The 17,659-nt window shown below is 41.0% G+C and overlaps 1 protein-coding gene across 2 annotated transcripts in view; it reads right to left on the bottom strand.

The window, feature by feature from the left end:
• tprb (translocated promoter region b, nuclear basket protein) overlaps positions 1-16,997 on the bottom strand; it is a 26,185-nt gene extending 9,188 nt beyond the window's left edge. For both annotated transcript variants that reach the window (XM_074634856.1, XM_074634855.1), the window contains exons 1-37: positions 16,830-16,997; positions 15,807-15,911; positions 15,626-15,699; positions 15,025-15,121; positions 14,803-14,906; positions 14,474-14,638; positions 14,054-14,146; positions 13,795-13,875; positions 13,436-13,523; positions 13,117-13,257; positions 12,900-13,003; positions 12,165-12,362; positions 11,804-11,911; positions 11,458-11,684; positions 11,026-11,189; positions 10,727-10,869; positions 9,830-9,978; positions 9,558-9,720; positions 9,258-9,392; positions 9,023-9,163; positions 8,585-8,753; positions 7,252-7,418; positions 6,536-6,688; positions 6,221-6,337; positions 5,366-5,569; positions 4,976-5,163; positions 4,622-4,769; positions 4,233-4,370; positions 3,891-4,022; positions 3,624-3,754; positions 3,269-3,479; positions 2,958-3,104; positions 2,120-2,318; positions 1,794-1,987; positions 969-1,042; positions 576-769; positions 113-403 (exon numbers count right to left, since the gene is read on the bottom strand). In XM_074634856.1, coding sequence (XP_074490957.1) covers positions 113-403; positions 576-769; positions 969-1,042; positions 1,794-1,987; positions 2,120-2,318; positions 2,958-3,104; positions 3,269-3,479; positions 3,624-3,754; positions 3,891-4,022; positions 4,233-4,370; positions 4,622-4,769; positions 4,976-5,163; positions 5,366-5,569; positions 6,221-6,337; positions 6,536-6,688; positions 7,252-7,418; positions 8,585-8,753; positions 9,023-9,163; positions 9,258-9,392; positions 9,558-9,720; positions 9,830-9,978; positions 10,727-10,869; positions 11,026-11,189; positions 11,458-11,684; positions 11,804-11,911; positions 12,165-12,362; positions 12,900-13,003; positions 13,117-13,257; positions 13,436-13,523; positions 13,795-13,875; positions 14,054-14,146; positions 14,474-14,638; positions 14,803-14,906; positions 15,025-15,121; positions 15,626-15,699; positions 15,807-15,911; positions 16,830-16,980 — 5,488 coding nt within the window. In that variant the 5' untranslated portion in view covers positions 16,981-16,997. The remainder of the gene's footprint in view (positions 1-112; positions 404-575; positions 770-968; positions 1,043-1,793; positions 1,988-2,119; positions 2,319-2,957; positions 3,105-3,268; positions 3,480-3,623; positions 3,755-3,890; positions 4,023-4,232; positions 4,371-4,621; positions 4,770-4,975; positions 5,164-5,365; positions 5,570-6,220; positions 6,338-6,535; positions 6,689-7,251; positions 7,419-8,584; positions 8,754-9,022; positions 9,164-9,257; positions 9,393-9,557; positions 9,721-9,829; positions 9,979-10,726; positions 10,870-11,025; positions 11,190-11,457; positions 11,685-11,803; positions 11,912-12,164; positions 12,363-12,899; positions 13,004-13,116; positions 13,258-13,435; positions 13,524-13,794; positions 13,876-14,053; positions 14,147-14,473; positions 14,639-14,802; positions 14,907-15,024; positions 15,122-15,625; positions 15,700-15,806; positions 15,912-16,829) is intronic.
• Between the last annotated feature and the right edge of the window lie 662 nt (positions 16,998-17,659).

Consider the following 17,659-nt stretch of genomic DNA (forward strand, 5'->3'; position numbering starts at 1 on the left):
AATCGAAATCGTGACACCCCTAGCAGATATATACCTCTGCTGTATCTCTTTAAAATGTGAATCTCCTATCCTAATCCTAATCATCTCAGTTTTAAAAAGTTTAGTTTCTCACCTGTCCCAAACACAGAGGAGGTGGAGGACGTTGAAGGCCATTCCACCTGCGAGCTAGGGGTTGCCTCAATGACCACGGGTGGCGGCTCCTGATTGGCTGGCTCGGCATGGGTCATGCTCTGTTGCTGAGTCGGCTGGACAAACGCTGTGGTCTGTGTCTGGGTCTGCTGTACAGTCAGCATGGGGCTAGCTAAAGAGGTCTGGACGTTGGGGCTGGCAGAGCGCACCGAGCCGCTGGCACTGCCGTACACAGTCACATGCTCCAGTGACGGGCTATCAGTAGACTGCATGGCTGTAAAGGAGTTTAAGTTAGTGGAAAAAACACATTCAGCTTTACGTTGAGCCTCTAGCTGCATTAATTAGACTTAACACACTCGCAGGGAAAAAGTCCTATGTAAAGGCATACCTTTACTAAAATAACTTTTGACACTCCTCTTTAAGACAATGTCTGAAGCTAGACTTACCTTCCTGGGTCTCCACCTGTGTGGTGGGCATGACAGTAGCTGTGGGTGTTGGGGTGGGTACAGTAGCTGGGGTAACCATGGGCCTGATGCTTGCTCTCGGAGTGGGTTTGTTCCCTGGATTGACAGGCTGCTTGCTGCCTGTAGCCACAGGTGTTGGCTTAATGTTGGCAGTTGGAGGTTCAGATGTGCTGGCACTGACGGAGACAAAGATCAGGACATGAATAATGACCATCATAATGTACATTTAATATAAGTAAGATTTGAACAAGTCACAGCAACTGTACTAAAGAGCATCTCAGAACTGCAGGAAAAGGTATGATGTGTTCATGTCTATATGCTCATGTTGCCCTGCAGTGGAAACTTATAAGCAGTTTTCGTGGTTGTGCAACATACCTGCCCCTGTCTGCAGCTGGGGTCGTCTTCAGACTGATCTGCCTCTGTTCTGTGCTCCTCTGTTGCTCCTGGGTCTGAAAATCAGGACAGAAAGACAAAAGTCATGATGGGAATCAACAAGATGCTGAGTCATGATAATGCAGTTTCACCAAACTTTGGACAATGTCACTTGATATCAGGGAGTTGCCATTCTCTGATCCCATCAAATTAATTTATCAAGACATTGTCCACAGCGGAGCAGTTGTCCCATACGACTATGTAGAAGCAACAAACTCTTCACAAATAACATTTGGCTCTCGGAACAAAACTTAAAGTTAAGATACATTTTACAGTGATGTCAAGGTTACCAACAATACTTACATCTAAAAGATGATTTCATTAGTAAACAATAACACTGCTGATACGAAAGTTCCGCCTCTTTTCTTGATGTCCTGTTTTTAGTATTTGCGTGCCTTTGCTATTATAGGTAACTAATGTTTTTATATTAAGGGGAGACACAGCAGGTGAATAGGTTAAAATAATTTAATAATAGTTATCACCATGAAACTTTCCCAGTTGATTACTTACATTAAAACAATTATTTTTGTATTACAAGATTTCTGAAATCGTTAAATAGTCAATGTTAAATATGCAAATAAGGCATTATCTTATGCTAAGTTTTGTTGAATTTAGTAGAAATTTACAGACGCAAATACACAAAGTGTAGTAAAATAAACACCTAAATGACCATTTGCAATTTGTTAAACTTCAGCTCAGTATTTTTTTTTTAATTAAACAAAATAATTCAAATGTGTGGCTTGCGATAACATTAAAGCAGACTCTCACCTTGCTGGGACCCGCCTCAGGTGGCTCATCTCTCTGCTCCTGTCTCTCCTGTTGGCCTCGCAGGTCTCTCAGTTCTCTCTCCTGTCGACTCAGGCGGCCCTCGTATTGAGACTTGAGAGCGCTCACTCGCACCTCCAGCTCCTCACGCTGCTGCTTCAGCTCCTCGTTTTCCTTCTGCAGCTGGTCTTTGGTGTCTGGACATAAAACATTCAGGTCTGAGATCCAAATAAAAGCAACACTACAATACGGGCAAATAGAGGAGGACTCTATAACATAAGGAATTTATCATAGGTCCACTGGTTGAAATATGTGGGACAGCCTCTCACTGTTGAGCATGTTGATCTTCTGCTTGGCATAAACGATGGCCTTCCTAGTCTTGTCCTCCTTGTCAGTCATCTGCTGTCTCAGCGTGTCCTCCTGAGTAGCTTTATCCTGCAGCTCCTGCCTCAGCCTGGTCAGCTCTGTCTGCAGCCTGGAGGATTGTTCCTGGGTGTTACGCGCTTCAGTCTCACGCTCTGTAACCACCTGTCGCAGGCCAGGAAGACATGATACTAATGAATACATGTATGTAGAAAAGACAAGCTTATTTGGGGGAGCACTGTACTGCCCTTTTCAGGAATATTTTTTCAGTGATGTAAAGCAGTGTTGTAGTACTGAAGATCTGTCTTGGTCTCTTTTTGAAGGTCTCAGTCTCAGGATTTTATTTTTCAAGACCGGTCAAGACCGCAACTGCAGGGATAACACTAAATTGTATGTCTGATTTATTTGTTAACATCATGACTGTGATTGCTCATAGGAAACAAAAGAAAATTATGGGAATGTGTATCTTTCAGATCAATTTGAGGAGTGCCTCTGGTCTACATGTTCCATATTTTATCTCAAAGTGTGTCATGCAGTGTGGGACTCGCACTGGTCTAGTCTTGACTCAGTCTCAAACCCTAAAAAGTCTTGGTCTTGTCTCCGTCTTGATATACTCTGGTCTTGGTTTAGGTGGTTTTGACTACAACACTGATGTAGACTGAACTAAGCAAGATATATGATCTTGCAAACTGATCACAGTGTACAACAGGCATGGCCTCCCACCCTGATAGAAGGCTAGAACACTAGTCTAACTATAAAGTGAACAGTTCAGTTAAAGGTTTTGGCTGAAACTTGTATTTTAACCTTGTTGATGTTCTCCAGCTGTCCTTCCAGCTCTCTGGTCTTGGCTTCGCCCTGGTTCAGAGAATCTCTGAGGCTCTGCAGCTCCTGAACCGAGGCTTGGCGAGCCTCCTCTTCTTGGGATGGGGCTGCTGCGGCCTCAGCTACCAACTAGAGGAAACACAGTATGAAAGATTAATTATGCTTCAACCAGCACAACAGGGGGGGCTTCAGGCCACTGTTCAAAGATGGATTGAAAGGAACAATACAACCATTCACTTTTTGTTTCACGTTTTGGATTAAAGCAGTGAGATAAACATCTACTGAGCGCTCACCTTGTCATGTTCCATCTTGAGTTCATCATACTGAGTTTTGTAGCGGCGTCCAATCTTCTTGACCTGGGTGATAGTTCGCATCTTGTTCTGGAGTTCCTGGTTCTTGGTCTCAAATTCCTTCTTCAGCGCATCTCTCACATCTGTTATCTTACTCATATTGTCACGCAAGTTCTGTATCTGGCTTTGCAGAGATGTTGTTAGATTATTGGTCCTATAGAGAGAAATTAAGAGATTGTGAAAATGAATGCCAAAGAGGCAGAAAAATAACTGGCAGGGTTGAATAAGGGAGAAAAAGTAAACACTTAATATCCTGGTCAATAAAAGTTAAATATTTATATCATTTACAATCCCTCACCTGGCAGCCTCTGCTTTATGTCGGGTGTTCTCCTCACTGAGCTGCAGAATGCGTTTGAGATGTGCCTCCTTCTCAGAGAGCAGACGCTTGGACTCTTCCGGATCTGAATCTTTTTGCTGGCTCACCAAATGCTAAAAGAACATGAGAAGAAGTTATGCCTTGGTGGTGTGAAATGATAAAACATTAAGAATAAAATAGTCATCACAAGACTAATGACAGATTTATCTATTTCTTACAAGCAGCATTATTTATTTATTTTTCACTGACCTGTGTCCGGCCTTTCCAGCGCTTGATCTCCTCTTCCAGTATCTTCTTCTCCGCCTGCAGCATGCCGCTCTTCTCACTCAGCTCAGTGTTGGCCTGCTGCAATGGCATGATGTCTGACTCCAGCTTTTGTACCTGAAACACAGAAGATGAACTAGGAGGTTCACTCAGGAATACTTCTCAAAAGAATACCAGGATAATGGAGTAAATTTTGTAGTGAAGTGGTAAAATGTCCTTTCACTTAATTTGGCAAAATACAGTATATTATTGGAGCATGACATATCAAAGGAGTGCACATCAAATTCAACACAACCACTAAATTTTTCTATAGAACGCAACTTATACCTTAGCTTGGGTTTGCTGCAGTTCTTGCTCCATCTTGACCTTGTCCTCTCTCAGCATCTTGTTGGACTCTATCAGGATGCTCATTGTTTCCGTCTTCTTCATCAGCTCATCATGCTGAGCCAGGGTCTTCGCTGTCACCTGAGTAGCATTGGGCTTTTAGTCACATGCGGTATCTCTAGGTTTGAGTCCTAGTGGCCGGGTAAGACTTGTGTCTCGTGGATATCATTAAGTAAAATGTCCTTGACCTCACTTTGACCTCCTTAGAGGAAAGTGAGCAAATTTAAAGAGGATTTTTTCAAACAGATCAATGAAACGTCCAGGAAAACAGGTTCTCCAACTTCCTATTAGCAATCAACTCAGTTGACAAATCAGTGATTATAAAAACCTACCTGCATCCTCTCCTTTGCAGCACTCAAGCTGTCCTGTGCCTCTTTCAGCTCTCGATCCAGGTGCTCCACCCTCAGACGGTAACGCAAACTCTCCCCTTGGGCTACCTCAAAACGAGACTCTGAAATCTCCTTCTCCCGACGCACAAACCTTTGATGGAGAACAAATAGTTTGAAGAACATGGAAGGACAGGAACAAGACCAAAAGTAGACAGTATAACTGGTCAAAACGGCACACTAGTAAAGATTGCGACGTCCAACCTCTTTGCTTTTTTTTTCCTTCATGTTTTTTTTCTTCAAAATTACAAACATAGATTTTATTTGCAAGGCTCCTCACGTATATGGTAGGATTATTACCTGAGAATCTCAAGGACTTGGTCTTGAGATTTGCCCTCCTCCGTCAGGGAGATGTTCATGGGATTCTCACTGGCAGCGCGTTGCAACTTGTCGGCCATCTTGCTGCTCATTGTCTGGATCTGTTCATGAAGGAGGGTGTTCTGCCTCTGCAACTCCTCATGGCGGCTCTCTATCTTCGACATCTCCTCCTATAATGTGAGCAAAAAAAATTAAGATTGAAAGCGTGATTGCTCATTTATCACTCTATTAAAAATATGTTGGAGAAAATAACCATGACAGCTTGAAATATGATTAAATCAAATCAAGAAATGTTCCTTTGATTTTGTGAACTCCATGTTATTATATGTAATCCTGTCTAGTCATCACCTATACCCATATCTATTAAATCACCTTGAGGATCTTTTCCTGCTCCCCCCAGGAGACCCTGGCCTCTAGTAGCTCAGCGCTGACCCTCTGGGATCTCTCATCCAGCTGGAGTCTGAGTTCGACGGCCTGCAGGGCCTGAGCCTTCGCAGCCTGCAAGGCCTCCACGTCTGCTGCGTGCAGTATCATCTCCCGCTCATACTTATCTTGTGCTTCAGCTGCCAGCTTAGCCTAGGAAATGGGAAAGAAGATTTGACATAATCATTGCATGTGAAAGTAATGTCATCTAATTGCGGTTGCCATTTTGTTGCTGTGCAGTATTAATTACAGGAGATGCACTAATTCATTGGAGCATATATTTCTTAAAAAACTCAACAGGTGGTCCTGAAATTTGCCTGATAAATATGTCATTCAAGTGTTTTCACTGACCGATCCATCATGACGTGTGATTGGCAGTTTTTCTAGATGTCTAAGAGATATAGAAATGGTCGTTTTTTACTTGATGTTTCAACTTGCTTTGTGATCACTCAGAGGGGTTTGCAGAGAAGGGAGACATATTTAAGAGGAAGTATAACAAGACGTAATGAATCTCTGCTCCCGATAAAAAAAGCCTATTATTTTTTAAATACACAACCGTAACGTACAGGGGGATATTTTATGAAATCCATACTACGTAAAATATTATGGGTAGCTGTGTGGTGGATTTTGCACGTTGGGAGCTTTCTCTAAAGATATTTGAGAAAAGGAACCAAATGTTGATCTGTATCAGATCTGCTGATTTTAATTACATTAAAAAGGTGAATGCATCAGGAACATTTCCCAATAAATAAGAACTGATCATATTCATAACCCTCTACCTTAAATTTTATAATGGCTGCTTACCTGCTCCTGGCTGTCTTGCAGAGCTTGCTGCTGCTGGGATTCAGCTACTGCCACACGCTGTAATACCGCCTGGTGATCTGCCTGGGCATTGCTGAGACTTCTCCTTAGACTGCTCATCTAACAGACACACAACAAAAAGAGAAAGTTTTCGCTAGGTTTATAATGGTGAATAAAGCTGAACATCAAAACAGTGCTCAGAAGATCAAATGTGGAGAGGGAAAGATTTCAGTGAACTGCAATTTCTTAAGGAAAATCTACAGCTGATTACTAAATATGTGTAGAAATCTAGTGTTAATAATGTGGGATTTAACATACCTGTTCCTCCAGTGAGGCCAGGGCTCTCCTCTTCTGCTCCTCTGAATTGTGTTTCTCTTTCTCAGCTTCCAGAAGCTTCTCCTCCAGCCTGCGGTGCTCCTTCTCAGCCTCCTTCATACGAGCTTCAATGGAGGAGCGTGCCTGCTCGGTTACCTGGTCATTAGGCATTTGCAAATATAAAATGTTATTCAACCAATCATCATCACCAAAACGTCAAAAAAAATGTATCATTGTTTGTTTAGCGTGTTTTAAATAAAAAATACAAATGTGTCTATTTAGGAAAATCAGGATTCCAGCCAACCGAAAATGTCATGACATTTATGGTGAAGGAAAAAAATTCAAGCAGGGCTATTCTTAACAAATAGCCATGTAATGTGCTTCATTGCATGAGACATGCGAACAACCTTTGTCAAACTCTGCGTGGTCTAATGGTAGGCAGGTGCAAAATTAAACCATGAAATAGAAGTAATGTCGATGAATGTCAGCACTCAGTTTATTGAAAATGTAGGATCTCAAAACATTTCATTTTCAAAGTCTTAGTGCTGACAGTGTGCTGGAATTATCATTGTCATTATATAAAAACAGTCTTTATATTTTTGTACATAATTGCTCACACACGTATTTATAGTTTTTGTTTTTTAAATCTTCAATGTGTTTGTGGTCAATGGTTTTATGAGGGGCGGAACACTGATGGGCAGTTTGGGTTTGTTTTGCACCTGTTTCTCTTTGTCCAGGGACTCCTCCAGGCTCTGAGCCATGGCCCTGTACTGCTCCATGCTGGAGGTGGCAGCCCTGAGGCTCTCTGCCAGCTCCTCTGCCCGGGTTTCTGCCAGCCGCAGGCGGCCCTGCAGGTCCTCTCTGTCTTGATCTGAACACGGCAGACCTGAAAGTAGGAAGAATCAGTGAAAGAGGTGAGATGAAATTAGACAACAGTACAATTAGAATGTGCTTTTAGGAAGGGAGGATGGATTGTAGACTAATTACATTGTTAAGAGTCTGTGCTTAAAAACCCACAAATATTTGAAAGAGTGTGGCTCAGACATTTTATAATGTCTAAGAAAGTGGCTCTTTTACTGCATCCCATCCCCTATAAACTGTTAGAACAACATGAGCTGGTGAGACTATAGTATCCTTGCATATTTTTTTGTTGTTGGAAAAAGTAGTTCAAGTATAAAACTGGGCCAGTTGACTAAAAAAAAATCAAAAAATAAATAAATCGTCAGAACGTAACAAATCTGGGCAATTTATTTGTCTAGTTATGTCTGTTATTAAAAGGTAAAGTGTATATATATAGGATTTGGCGGCACCCAGAGGTGTGGTTGCAGATTGCAACCAAGTAACCCTCCGCTCACTCCTCCCTTCCCAAGACTGCGGAAACGTGAGCCGCCAAGTGCAAAACCGTGGTAACGTTGTTCACCTCTCCCAGAGGCCATCTTTATCATAATAACACTACTATAGGAGCAACGGAAATCAGACGGCGGCTGGCGGTACCGCGGTTTTACACTCTGCGGCTCACGTTACCGCAGTTTCACAAGTGTATCGGAGAAGTACGGTGGCCTTCAGGTAAAGGAAATATGCGAAAGGCTCTCGCTAAAGCCAGTGTTTGGTTTGTCTGTTCTGAGGTACTGTAGAAACATGGTGGAGCAACATGGTGCACTGTGAAGAGGACCCGCTCCCTATGTAGATATGAAGGGCTCATTCTAAGCTAACGAAAACATGATTCTTAGTTTGAAAACAGTTATGAATATTATATTCCATTTCTCTTAACAGATCCCCTGAAATGTTACACACTGTAGCATTAACTTAACAAGAATGCAAACTAGCATGTAAATGGTGATTGTAGTGCACAATAATTACAGTGACTTTACGAGAGGCCATAAAGGATTTGAGTTCCAATGACGTTAACCTTGGAATTGTTTTGCTTAAATCTTTGTGGTCCTGGGATTTGATGTCAACCAGTGGAAATGCAAAATGTTTAGATGTGTACATGTATGGCTTTCTCTGTGTATTGTAATGTTGTGTTACGCATGTCTGTGCTTTTATGCCAACCTCTCATAATAGGTGTGATGGGGGAGGTCAGGGTGTGACGTCCTTCACCGCTGCCTAGCTGCAGCCTGAGGGTGTTGAGCTCCAACTCGGCAGAATTCAGCAGCTCCTTTGTCTTCTGGTGTAATGGCACTTGTAGCTCCAGATGCCTCTTTGCCTCCATCAACTGGATCTGTGCATGAGAGATGAGTGACATTGAGAAGTAAGCAAACTATTGAATTATCTGTTATTTCTGTGTCTGGGTTAGAATGCAATTGTTTCATTTGGGGGTGTGTTCAAGATTAAACGGGGCGTTAATCTGTTCTTTGAACCCAGTAAACAGTACTGATTTATCAGTACACCACAACACCTTTAAACATAACTAAGTCAGACATAATTGAGGTGGGACAATCTTGTAAACTAGCAGAAAACAGATGGACAACCATTTAATCTTATGCTTACTTCCTGGTTTCTGGTGAGCAGGTGGCGCTGTTCCACTTCATGCTCCAGCCTCTTCTGCAGCTGGGAGATCTCTCGTTCCTGCTTCTCCAACTGGTCATTTAGACGCTGACGTGTATCAGTTTCTGAACGCTCAAGAGTGGCCTAGAAGAACACAGTAGTTAGAATTTTGAACCGTATTTACTGTATGTGTGTGTGTGTGAAACAAAGAGTGACAAACATCCTACTTATAGATTACCTGAATGGCCTGGAGGTTGGTCATCAGCAGGTTCTGGCTCTGTTGTTGGCTCAGGATCGACTCTTTCTCCTGATTCATCCTGGACTCCACCAGCTTCAGCATATCTCTCTCCTTACGCAGGTTCTCAGCACGGCCCTAGGAGACAGGAGGACTTAAGTCTAGATGGCTCTATGATTCCTCAAGCAGTCCCAAAGCCAAATCAAGCACCACATCTAACCAATTCCCCAATCATGATGATAAAATGCAAAGAAAACAAACATCACCATGAAAACGATAATGGTTTCTGGAACAAAGACAAACCTCAGCCATGGAGAGTTTTTCTTTGGCAGCTCTCAGGTCCTCATTCAAAGTGTGGATGGTCTGCTCATGCTTCTGTGTGGCGGCGGACATCTTCTGTCCTTTCTCTCTGAGGGACGCAATCTCTTTCCTGTAGCGCTCAACGTTGTCCTGAAGCATCTCATACCTGATATTGTTAGACAAGACATTCTTTTTAGTGGCCTATGCGCTCTCCTATGTATTCTTTAAACACATTAGGGTGTTGAGTAAACCAGAAGAATGTTTTTCAAACATACCTCTTGGAGGCAAACTCTAGCTGGGTCGATATCTTGGCATTCTGGGAGTGGAGGTCAGAGAGCTGCTCCTGGAGCCTCTCGTTCTGCCCCGTCGTTCCCTTGTCACTCTCCATACGCTCCTTCTTATAGCTGGAGAACACCTCCTGCAGCTGCAACCAGACGTTATTATTTAATGTTAACAGAGTTTAGTTATTGTTAACATTTTCATGGGGGACAACAAACCTGGGTTTGCAACGGTGGTGCCATAGACATCACTACTAAGCCACTGAATTAGATTTACAGATGACTTTTCAAAATGAAAAAAACCCAAAATAAACCTAAATTCTTTTCAGTTTAGCTTCTTTCTTGTTTGCCCACTTGGCACTGTTCTTTTTCTTCATTTCACTTCAATTCATTCTCTAGCATCATTAGCAAAAAAGGTAATATTTGGGGCACATCATTTAAGTAAATGGAGATCTCTCAATATGGACACACTGCCATCTAGTGGCAGGCATGGGAAACAAGTGAGCCAAGCTCATCAGTGAAGTGGGTGCTTGTAGTGGGTGTCCATGAATATTGATCCACAGATTGCCTTGCTATGTTCAGTGATAAACAGAAATCTGGACAGCCGAAGCCATGGGAGTGCTTTACGGTAAACTAACCATCAAGAAAATTAATGCCTGTCACTAAAAGTGAGTCATCCCCATGGAACATGTGTTGGGCAGGACAACGGGACACCGTTAAGTCTCGAGCCCTGACGGTACCTGTGTTACTGTAGTAAAACAAGGCCTGTCATGTTTTCAGAATTTTGGCATCGACTTGGTACCAAAGTATCAGTTCTAGTGACAACCCTAGTACAGATTGTTGTGCTGCTGAGATTAATACACCTGAAGATGCCTTATATCAATGTTTGCTCACCTGTCGCAAAGCTGCCTTGGCTTCCAAGGCTTCAGCAGACTCTGCTGCCATGGAGACAAGTGCAGTGGGCGTTCCTGTGGTTGGAATGGCTGCAGGTGAGCGTCGGGGGGTGGAGGTCAGGGAGAACTCCTCAGGTGATGTACCTTAAGGAAAAATGAAAAAGTTCAGCCAAATAGGATCCGATTGAAACTGTTACTTTAAATTGCTTGGTGCCATAATGGAAGCAGTTAACTGTGCATGTAAAGGATGTCCTGTCTTGTGTCAACACTATATAACTTGGTCTATCTGTTGTCGGTTACCTTGCTGAGGGAAGCTGACTCCGGTTGCCTGAACCAGCAGCATGCGGTACGTGTCCCTCTGCCTCGCGATGGAGTCAGTCATCTTAATTTGTTGGCCGCGTTGCTCCTTCAGGGACCCCAGCTCAACCTGAGCTTTCTCCAATCTCTGCTCCAGTTCACCACGCCTGTAACAGATCATCTTTATTAGCCTAACTGACAGTTTGACATCTTTGGTTACTTATAATAATTGATTTATGAATCTAAAATGTATTTTGGGGTGTTTTTATGCTTGGCACTCTTGTTCTTTAGCATTTCTTTTCCCAAATTTTGATACCAATCGCTGATTTTGGCTAATGAGACATCACAGACATTTAACTTATATTATATTTAGACTTATATTTCGGTTTGTTTATTGCGAGAAACAAAAATAAATCGGCACACATTCAAACGTACCTATTGCCTGTTGCCTCAAACTCTTCTCTCTCCTGGGTATCACTGAGCTCCCTGAGGGCCACCAGAAGACGCTGGTTCTGCTTCTGCAGCTCCTCTACACTGCGGAAGGTCACCAAGTGTTGGCTGATCACCTCTGATGTGCTGCTGATGTCAGTTGAGCTCACCTCCTCCTCATGAACCACATGGTTTCCACGAGCCTCTTCCAGCTCGATCAGCAGCACACGCACCTGGCAGGAAAGACAGCCGATGGCATAGAAAATAAGAATTTGGAGAAACCTAATAATATATATTGTATGGAAATAACCAGGATTAGACTTTAAACTGGAGGAAGAGAGTGAGAACCCACCTGCTGAGCCATGTCTCCCAGCTGCAGTTCACATCTCTGGCTGTCCCTTTCCAGAACAGAGGAGCGCTTGTTAGCTTCATCAGCCTCCTTCTGCAAACGGTGCACCTCCTGAAGGAAATGTACATGAAAAAAATCAAATTACCGATTTTAAGTGCAGAAGGTATTATGTAATGCAGAATGTAGTATTTACTAACCAGTTTCAAAATAAGCTACTTATTTTGCCCATTTTCTTCCACCGAGGAATGTATTTATTTATTGGACGAACAATAAAAGTTCCTCTCACACATGACACAATAAAATGTAATCTAATGGAAAAATCCCATTTGACTGAACACACATACAGCTTGTCTGCATTACCCACCTTAACAGCCTGCTCCAGCTTGGCAGAAAGACTGGCTACTGACTTCTGCATGTGCTCATGTTCGTCCCTCTGCCGTTTGAGGATAGGGGCTTTTGCTTCCACTTCTTGTACAATGTCATCCAGGTACTTGTTGACCCGCTTGTTCTCCAATCGCTCCAACTGCAGTTGCTCCTGGCTCTCCACATATGCGGTATACAACTAAAAATGCAGATGAGATCTCATATCAAAATGGGAAAATGAGCAGAAAAGGCAACTTTGCTCACCATTAGTTCAAAACAGTTGCTTACTGAGAAATTAGCACAACCAAGTCAATAACAACCAGTAAGAAAATACAAAGAAACGGTCCTATATCGTTGCACTCTAAATGCAGTTGTTCAACACTGAGGCGTTTCCAAATTAAAATGAAGCATAAGCTTAATTCAGTTCAATTAAAAAATTGTTTTTATTATTAATTCACAATCAACATGTTTTAAAAAAAAAAAAGTGATACTTTTATTCGGCACCTTTCTATTTCTATTATTATTGGTCTACATAAAAATGTCATCAATAACACCTTTAACCTTAATATGGTCTATAGAGACAACATCAAGTAATATTAGAAATCCATTTTGGCAGTCCATTGCACCTCATCAATATTAAATCAAATTTTCAGAAGGCATTCCCTCAGACCTATTTCCAAATTCTAATAAGGCTTATAATAAAGTAATTTTGCTGTTCACATTCAGTTGCACATACCTCAGTCAGCTTCATGCCTGGCTTTATCTTGGATACAGCAGCTGCAGTTGGAGACATTGTTGTCATTTGCTCTTCTGCGATCACAGATGTTGTACCAATAGGGCCTGGAAATGCAAAAAGTAGTCAAGGGATGACAGGTCATTTAAAGAAAATGACTACCGGGCTTGATATTGTCTTATATAAAATTCAAGTAAGTACCAGAATCAACCCAACAGACCTCTAAGTTTAGAACTTGATAGCAACTCATTTGCATTGTCCAGCTCTTTCTCCAGACCCCGGATCCTCTCCTTTAGCTCAGCAACACTCTTGTCTGTGGCACCATTCATCTCCTGCAACTTCTCCTCAAGGGCCTTGTGGGCTGTGGCGTAAAGAGTAAACAGAGAAAACATCAGGGAATACCAACAACAGGAAATTAAATTAGAAGTTAAACCACTCAGCTAAACAAGCAAGCATATTCAGACTCTCTGCTTCTAGGAAGAAGTCAAGTATCAAATAATGGGAATGGTAGTTGTGGTCATTGTGTAATAGCCTCGCACCTTCTCCAGCATCCTTCAGCAGCTTATGCAGCTCCTCCACTGCCCGACTCAGCTCTTCACTTTTTGCCTCAGAATCCGCTGCTGCTCCCTGACCAACACAAAAACAGGGTAAGAGTTGGCAAAATAATGGCAAATGAACTGTGACATTTCAGTCAGTGTAAATATAAAGCCTGCCAATAAAACCCAAGATGAAATAAATATGTAGCCCTTATTTTGTCTTCGGGACAATGTTTAAAAATCTCATCTAATCAAATATGTCAAAAGACCTGAGGTGCTCTGGCATATTCTGAAAATGTGAAACAGTGATACTCCATGGATGTCAACTGGAATTAATCACATCGGCTTTATGTCATACATACCTTGTATAGATTGGAAAGCTTAATGTTGGCATTCAGCTCATTCCTGAATTTTTCCTCCATAGTGGCTTGTTGGTCCTTGGCCTAGATTGAGCAAAGATCCAGTCATACACTTCAGTGATTAAACTTCACACTGAGTGCTACAATGCTGATCAATTTGTTGGAGAATATATAGTACATGACACAAATGGATTCTTGTCTCTGTGTAAAAAACAACAAATAAAACACTTGGTATAGGCTGTAAGAAACAGCACTAGCATACTTCTTTTAGTTTGCTGATCATGTCTTCATTCTGTTTCTGAAAGTTCTCATTTGAAGTCTTCAAACTGGCCACTTGGTCTTGGAGTCTGTTCAACTGAAAGTCACAAGCAAACATACTTATTAAGTAATGATTATAGGAGATAATGGTAAACATTCATAACTGAAGAAAGTGCTTAAATGAACTCAATACATAGATTAACAGCTTACAGCCAAGGTATGAGCAGAGCATGGGCAGTAAGTGTGTGTATCCCCCATGTACCATGTTTACTTACTGTATTGGTTCATCACGCCTTGCTCTACATATAATGTGATGGAATTTGACAAATTGAAATATTGCTTGTGGTATTGTTAATGTCATTGTTGCTACTGCCATCATAGCGTTTTTCTCCACATCTTTATGTAAATAAAAAACGAGGCATACCTCATCTTCCCTGTTCTCCAGGTTGCATTTCAGTTCCAGGATCTTGTTTCCCTTCTGTCGAGACAGGGACAGCAGTTCCTCACTCTTAGCCTTCAATTCCTCGTTCAGCCAAGATGTTTGGCCATTCAGCAGCTCCTTCTCTTGTTCCATACGCCTCTCCTTGTACTGTAACGACAAACAACCACAACTTTATTGAGTTACTTGTTAATAAGGGCAAAACATAGAAAAAACATGTGAAGGTAAAAGCTGTTTACAAAGTCACATCATCTACAGACAAATCTAATATCAAGATATTAGTCAATCAATGCAAAAATAACAATATAGCTCACTTTAATGTTGACTTCAGCAGATTCAAGTTCATCTAACTTCATCTGCAGGCCCATCTTAGAGGTGTTGACCTCCACCAACTTATCGTTGAGTTGCCTGAAGTCATCTGGTGAAGCAACAGGAATAACATGCCATGTCCAAGTGACGGTTAGTATACACGAATATATATATATAAAAAAATAGATTAAAACAAAATGTCTCCAGACTAATTCATCCGTTTATACCATTTAAATGCTCCACTTCCAAGGATCTCCTCTCCAGTGTTCGCACAAGTTCTCGCTTTTCTGCCTCCAGTTCCTCTTTGGCTTTTGACAACAAAATCTAAAAAAAGATATATCATTTATTATACCATAGCGATTGCTGGTATTGCTTACCATTAGGGATGCACCGATACCAGATCGGATATTGGGCCGATACTGACTATATTATATTATATATATATACATATATATATACACACATACAGTATATATATAGTATATGTCAATAGGTAATTCAAACAAAGACACAAACCACATATACTTCTTGCAAACCAATGACATGTTACCGCTTTCACTTTTCCAAAAAGCCAACAATACATGGTTTCTAGACACTTTAGGTTAAGCTTTGTTTTGAGAAAATCTTGTTAAAATCTGTAAAATACAGTTAACAAATGTAAATGCAAATGTATAAATTGACTGAGGCAAGTGTAGACATCAACCATTACTGTGACATAGTTTGTTAATTATTACAAAATAGGTAAAGACATAGAAGACACAGAATATAACCAAGCAGTAATATGACTGAAACAAATGGTTTGATCATGTCTGATTTTGTTTGCCTTACCTGCTCTGATGACAGCCTCTCTTGTGCAGATTCATACTCTCCGTTCTTCTCACGCACACTTTTAAGATCCTCATCTAAAAGGGGAGATTTGAAGAAGAAGAATATATCATGGAGTAACGCAACCCAGATAAGCTAAATCAGGTCAAATCCGTATAAAACACTGCAATAAGTTCCCTCTTACCTTGCTTGTTAAACTCCTCTTTGAGTTTAAGATGTTCTTGAGTCTGGGACAGAAACTCTTCTTGACTCTGAGCAAGTTGTTTCACTTTCTCAAAGAAGTGTTGCTCTGCAAGAAATCAGGTTGGCAAAAACACACAAACATGAAAAGTTAAAACGGTTAATTGACGTTGTACCGTTATTCACTGTGCTTTGTCATCTTGTAGAAACGTTAGCGGCAACGTTATATATATATATATACATGCATTTATAACGCGCTTTTCTAGTCTTCCGACCACTCAAAGCGCTTTACACTACATGTCAGCATTCACCCATTCAGACACTGATGGCAGAGGCTGCTAAGGTGCCAACTTTGCCCATCAGGATCTAAATACTCATTCACTTAGAACCCTATAATTAGTTCATGTTAGCCTCTGTGAGTTAATTGCAGAGCTGTTATGTAAGAAATGATGCATTTGGGGATATAAAAAGGAGTGCATTGAATCCTTTATAACATGGCCACTCTGGTGACATTATGCAAAATGCACTTTTTCATGTCTTGTCAACATAAGTACGAGTCCCAGATGTGCCTAGACCCCCAAAGTGTGAGGAAAGCAGGTCAGATTTGATCCTGGATCTGAAGTCAGATGGGGTTTTTATGCCATATAAAGGTTCCCAAGTGGAACAGTAGTACCGATGGCTATGACTTCGGGAGCAATTTGGGGTTAAGTGTCTTGCTGAAGGACACAGACATGTGAATCGGAGCAGCCGGGGATCGAACCACCAACCTTGCGATTGGTGGACAACCGAAACCACAGCCGCTCATTGGGTTAGTTAACGCTAGCCTCAGCGTCAAACCGTGGTTACTGATAACCGGCAGTATTGCCTAGCTTCAGCATTTGTTCTAATTCACTAAAACAAACAACAACGTGAGGTTAACCTGTAGTTTTTAGCCGTTACCATGCGCGCATGACGACGAGCAGAGCAACACACTTAGCTAGCACACTAGCACCGCTGGATAACATGATAATACCAGGCGATATCTTACCGCTGTCAACACGAAACTGTTCCTGTTGGGCTTTCAAAGAATCTATTTCGTACTGCTGGTCCGAGAGGATCTTCTCGAGTTTGTTCTGAACAGTTTTCGGGAGTTTAGAGATCTCAGAGCTGTCCAACTCCTGCTGCAGCAGAGCCGCCATTTTCAACAGTTCGAGCATGCGCAGTTTGAGATTTCACTTTTGTCAATGCTCCTGGTGCATCACGGGAGTTGTAAGACACAAGTGCATTATGGGAGTTGTAGGAAACAAGCGTGTGTAGATCATGGTGTGTAGATTGTGCGACGAGTAGACCCAGTTTACTTTACTTTAACTTTTCAGTGATACAATCATAGACTGTATATAAATAATATATTCTTTATACATAGTCTATGGAGACAATTTGAATGTTAGGTAAATAAAAGTCCTGATAAATACCTGCATTATTCCTACATGACTCCTTCACTGAAATATATATATACATATATATATATATATATATATATGTATATATATATATGTGTGTGTGTATATATATATATACATATATATACATATATATATATATATATATATACACACAAATATATATATATGTATATATATGTATGTATATATGTATATATATGTATGTATATATGTATATATATACATATATATACATATATATACACACACACATATATATATATATATATATACACACACACACACACACACATATATATATATATACATATATATATATATATGTATATATATATATATGTATATATATATGTAACTTAATAGTTAAATAGCATTGTGGATTCAAACCATTAATTAATATTATTTGTCCTCTGTG

The sequence above is a fragment of the Sebastes fasciatus genome, chromosome 5 (genome assembly GCF_043250625.1).
Source record: "Sebastes fasciatus isolate fSebFas1 chromosome 5, fSebFas1.pri, whole genome shotgun sequence".
In the NCBI taxonomy this organism is placed as follows: domain Eukaryota; kingdom Metazoa; phylum Chordata; class Actinopteri; order Perciformes; family Sebastidae; genus Sebastes; species Sebastes fasciatus.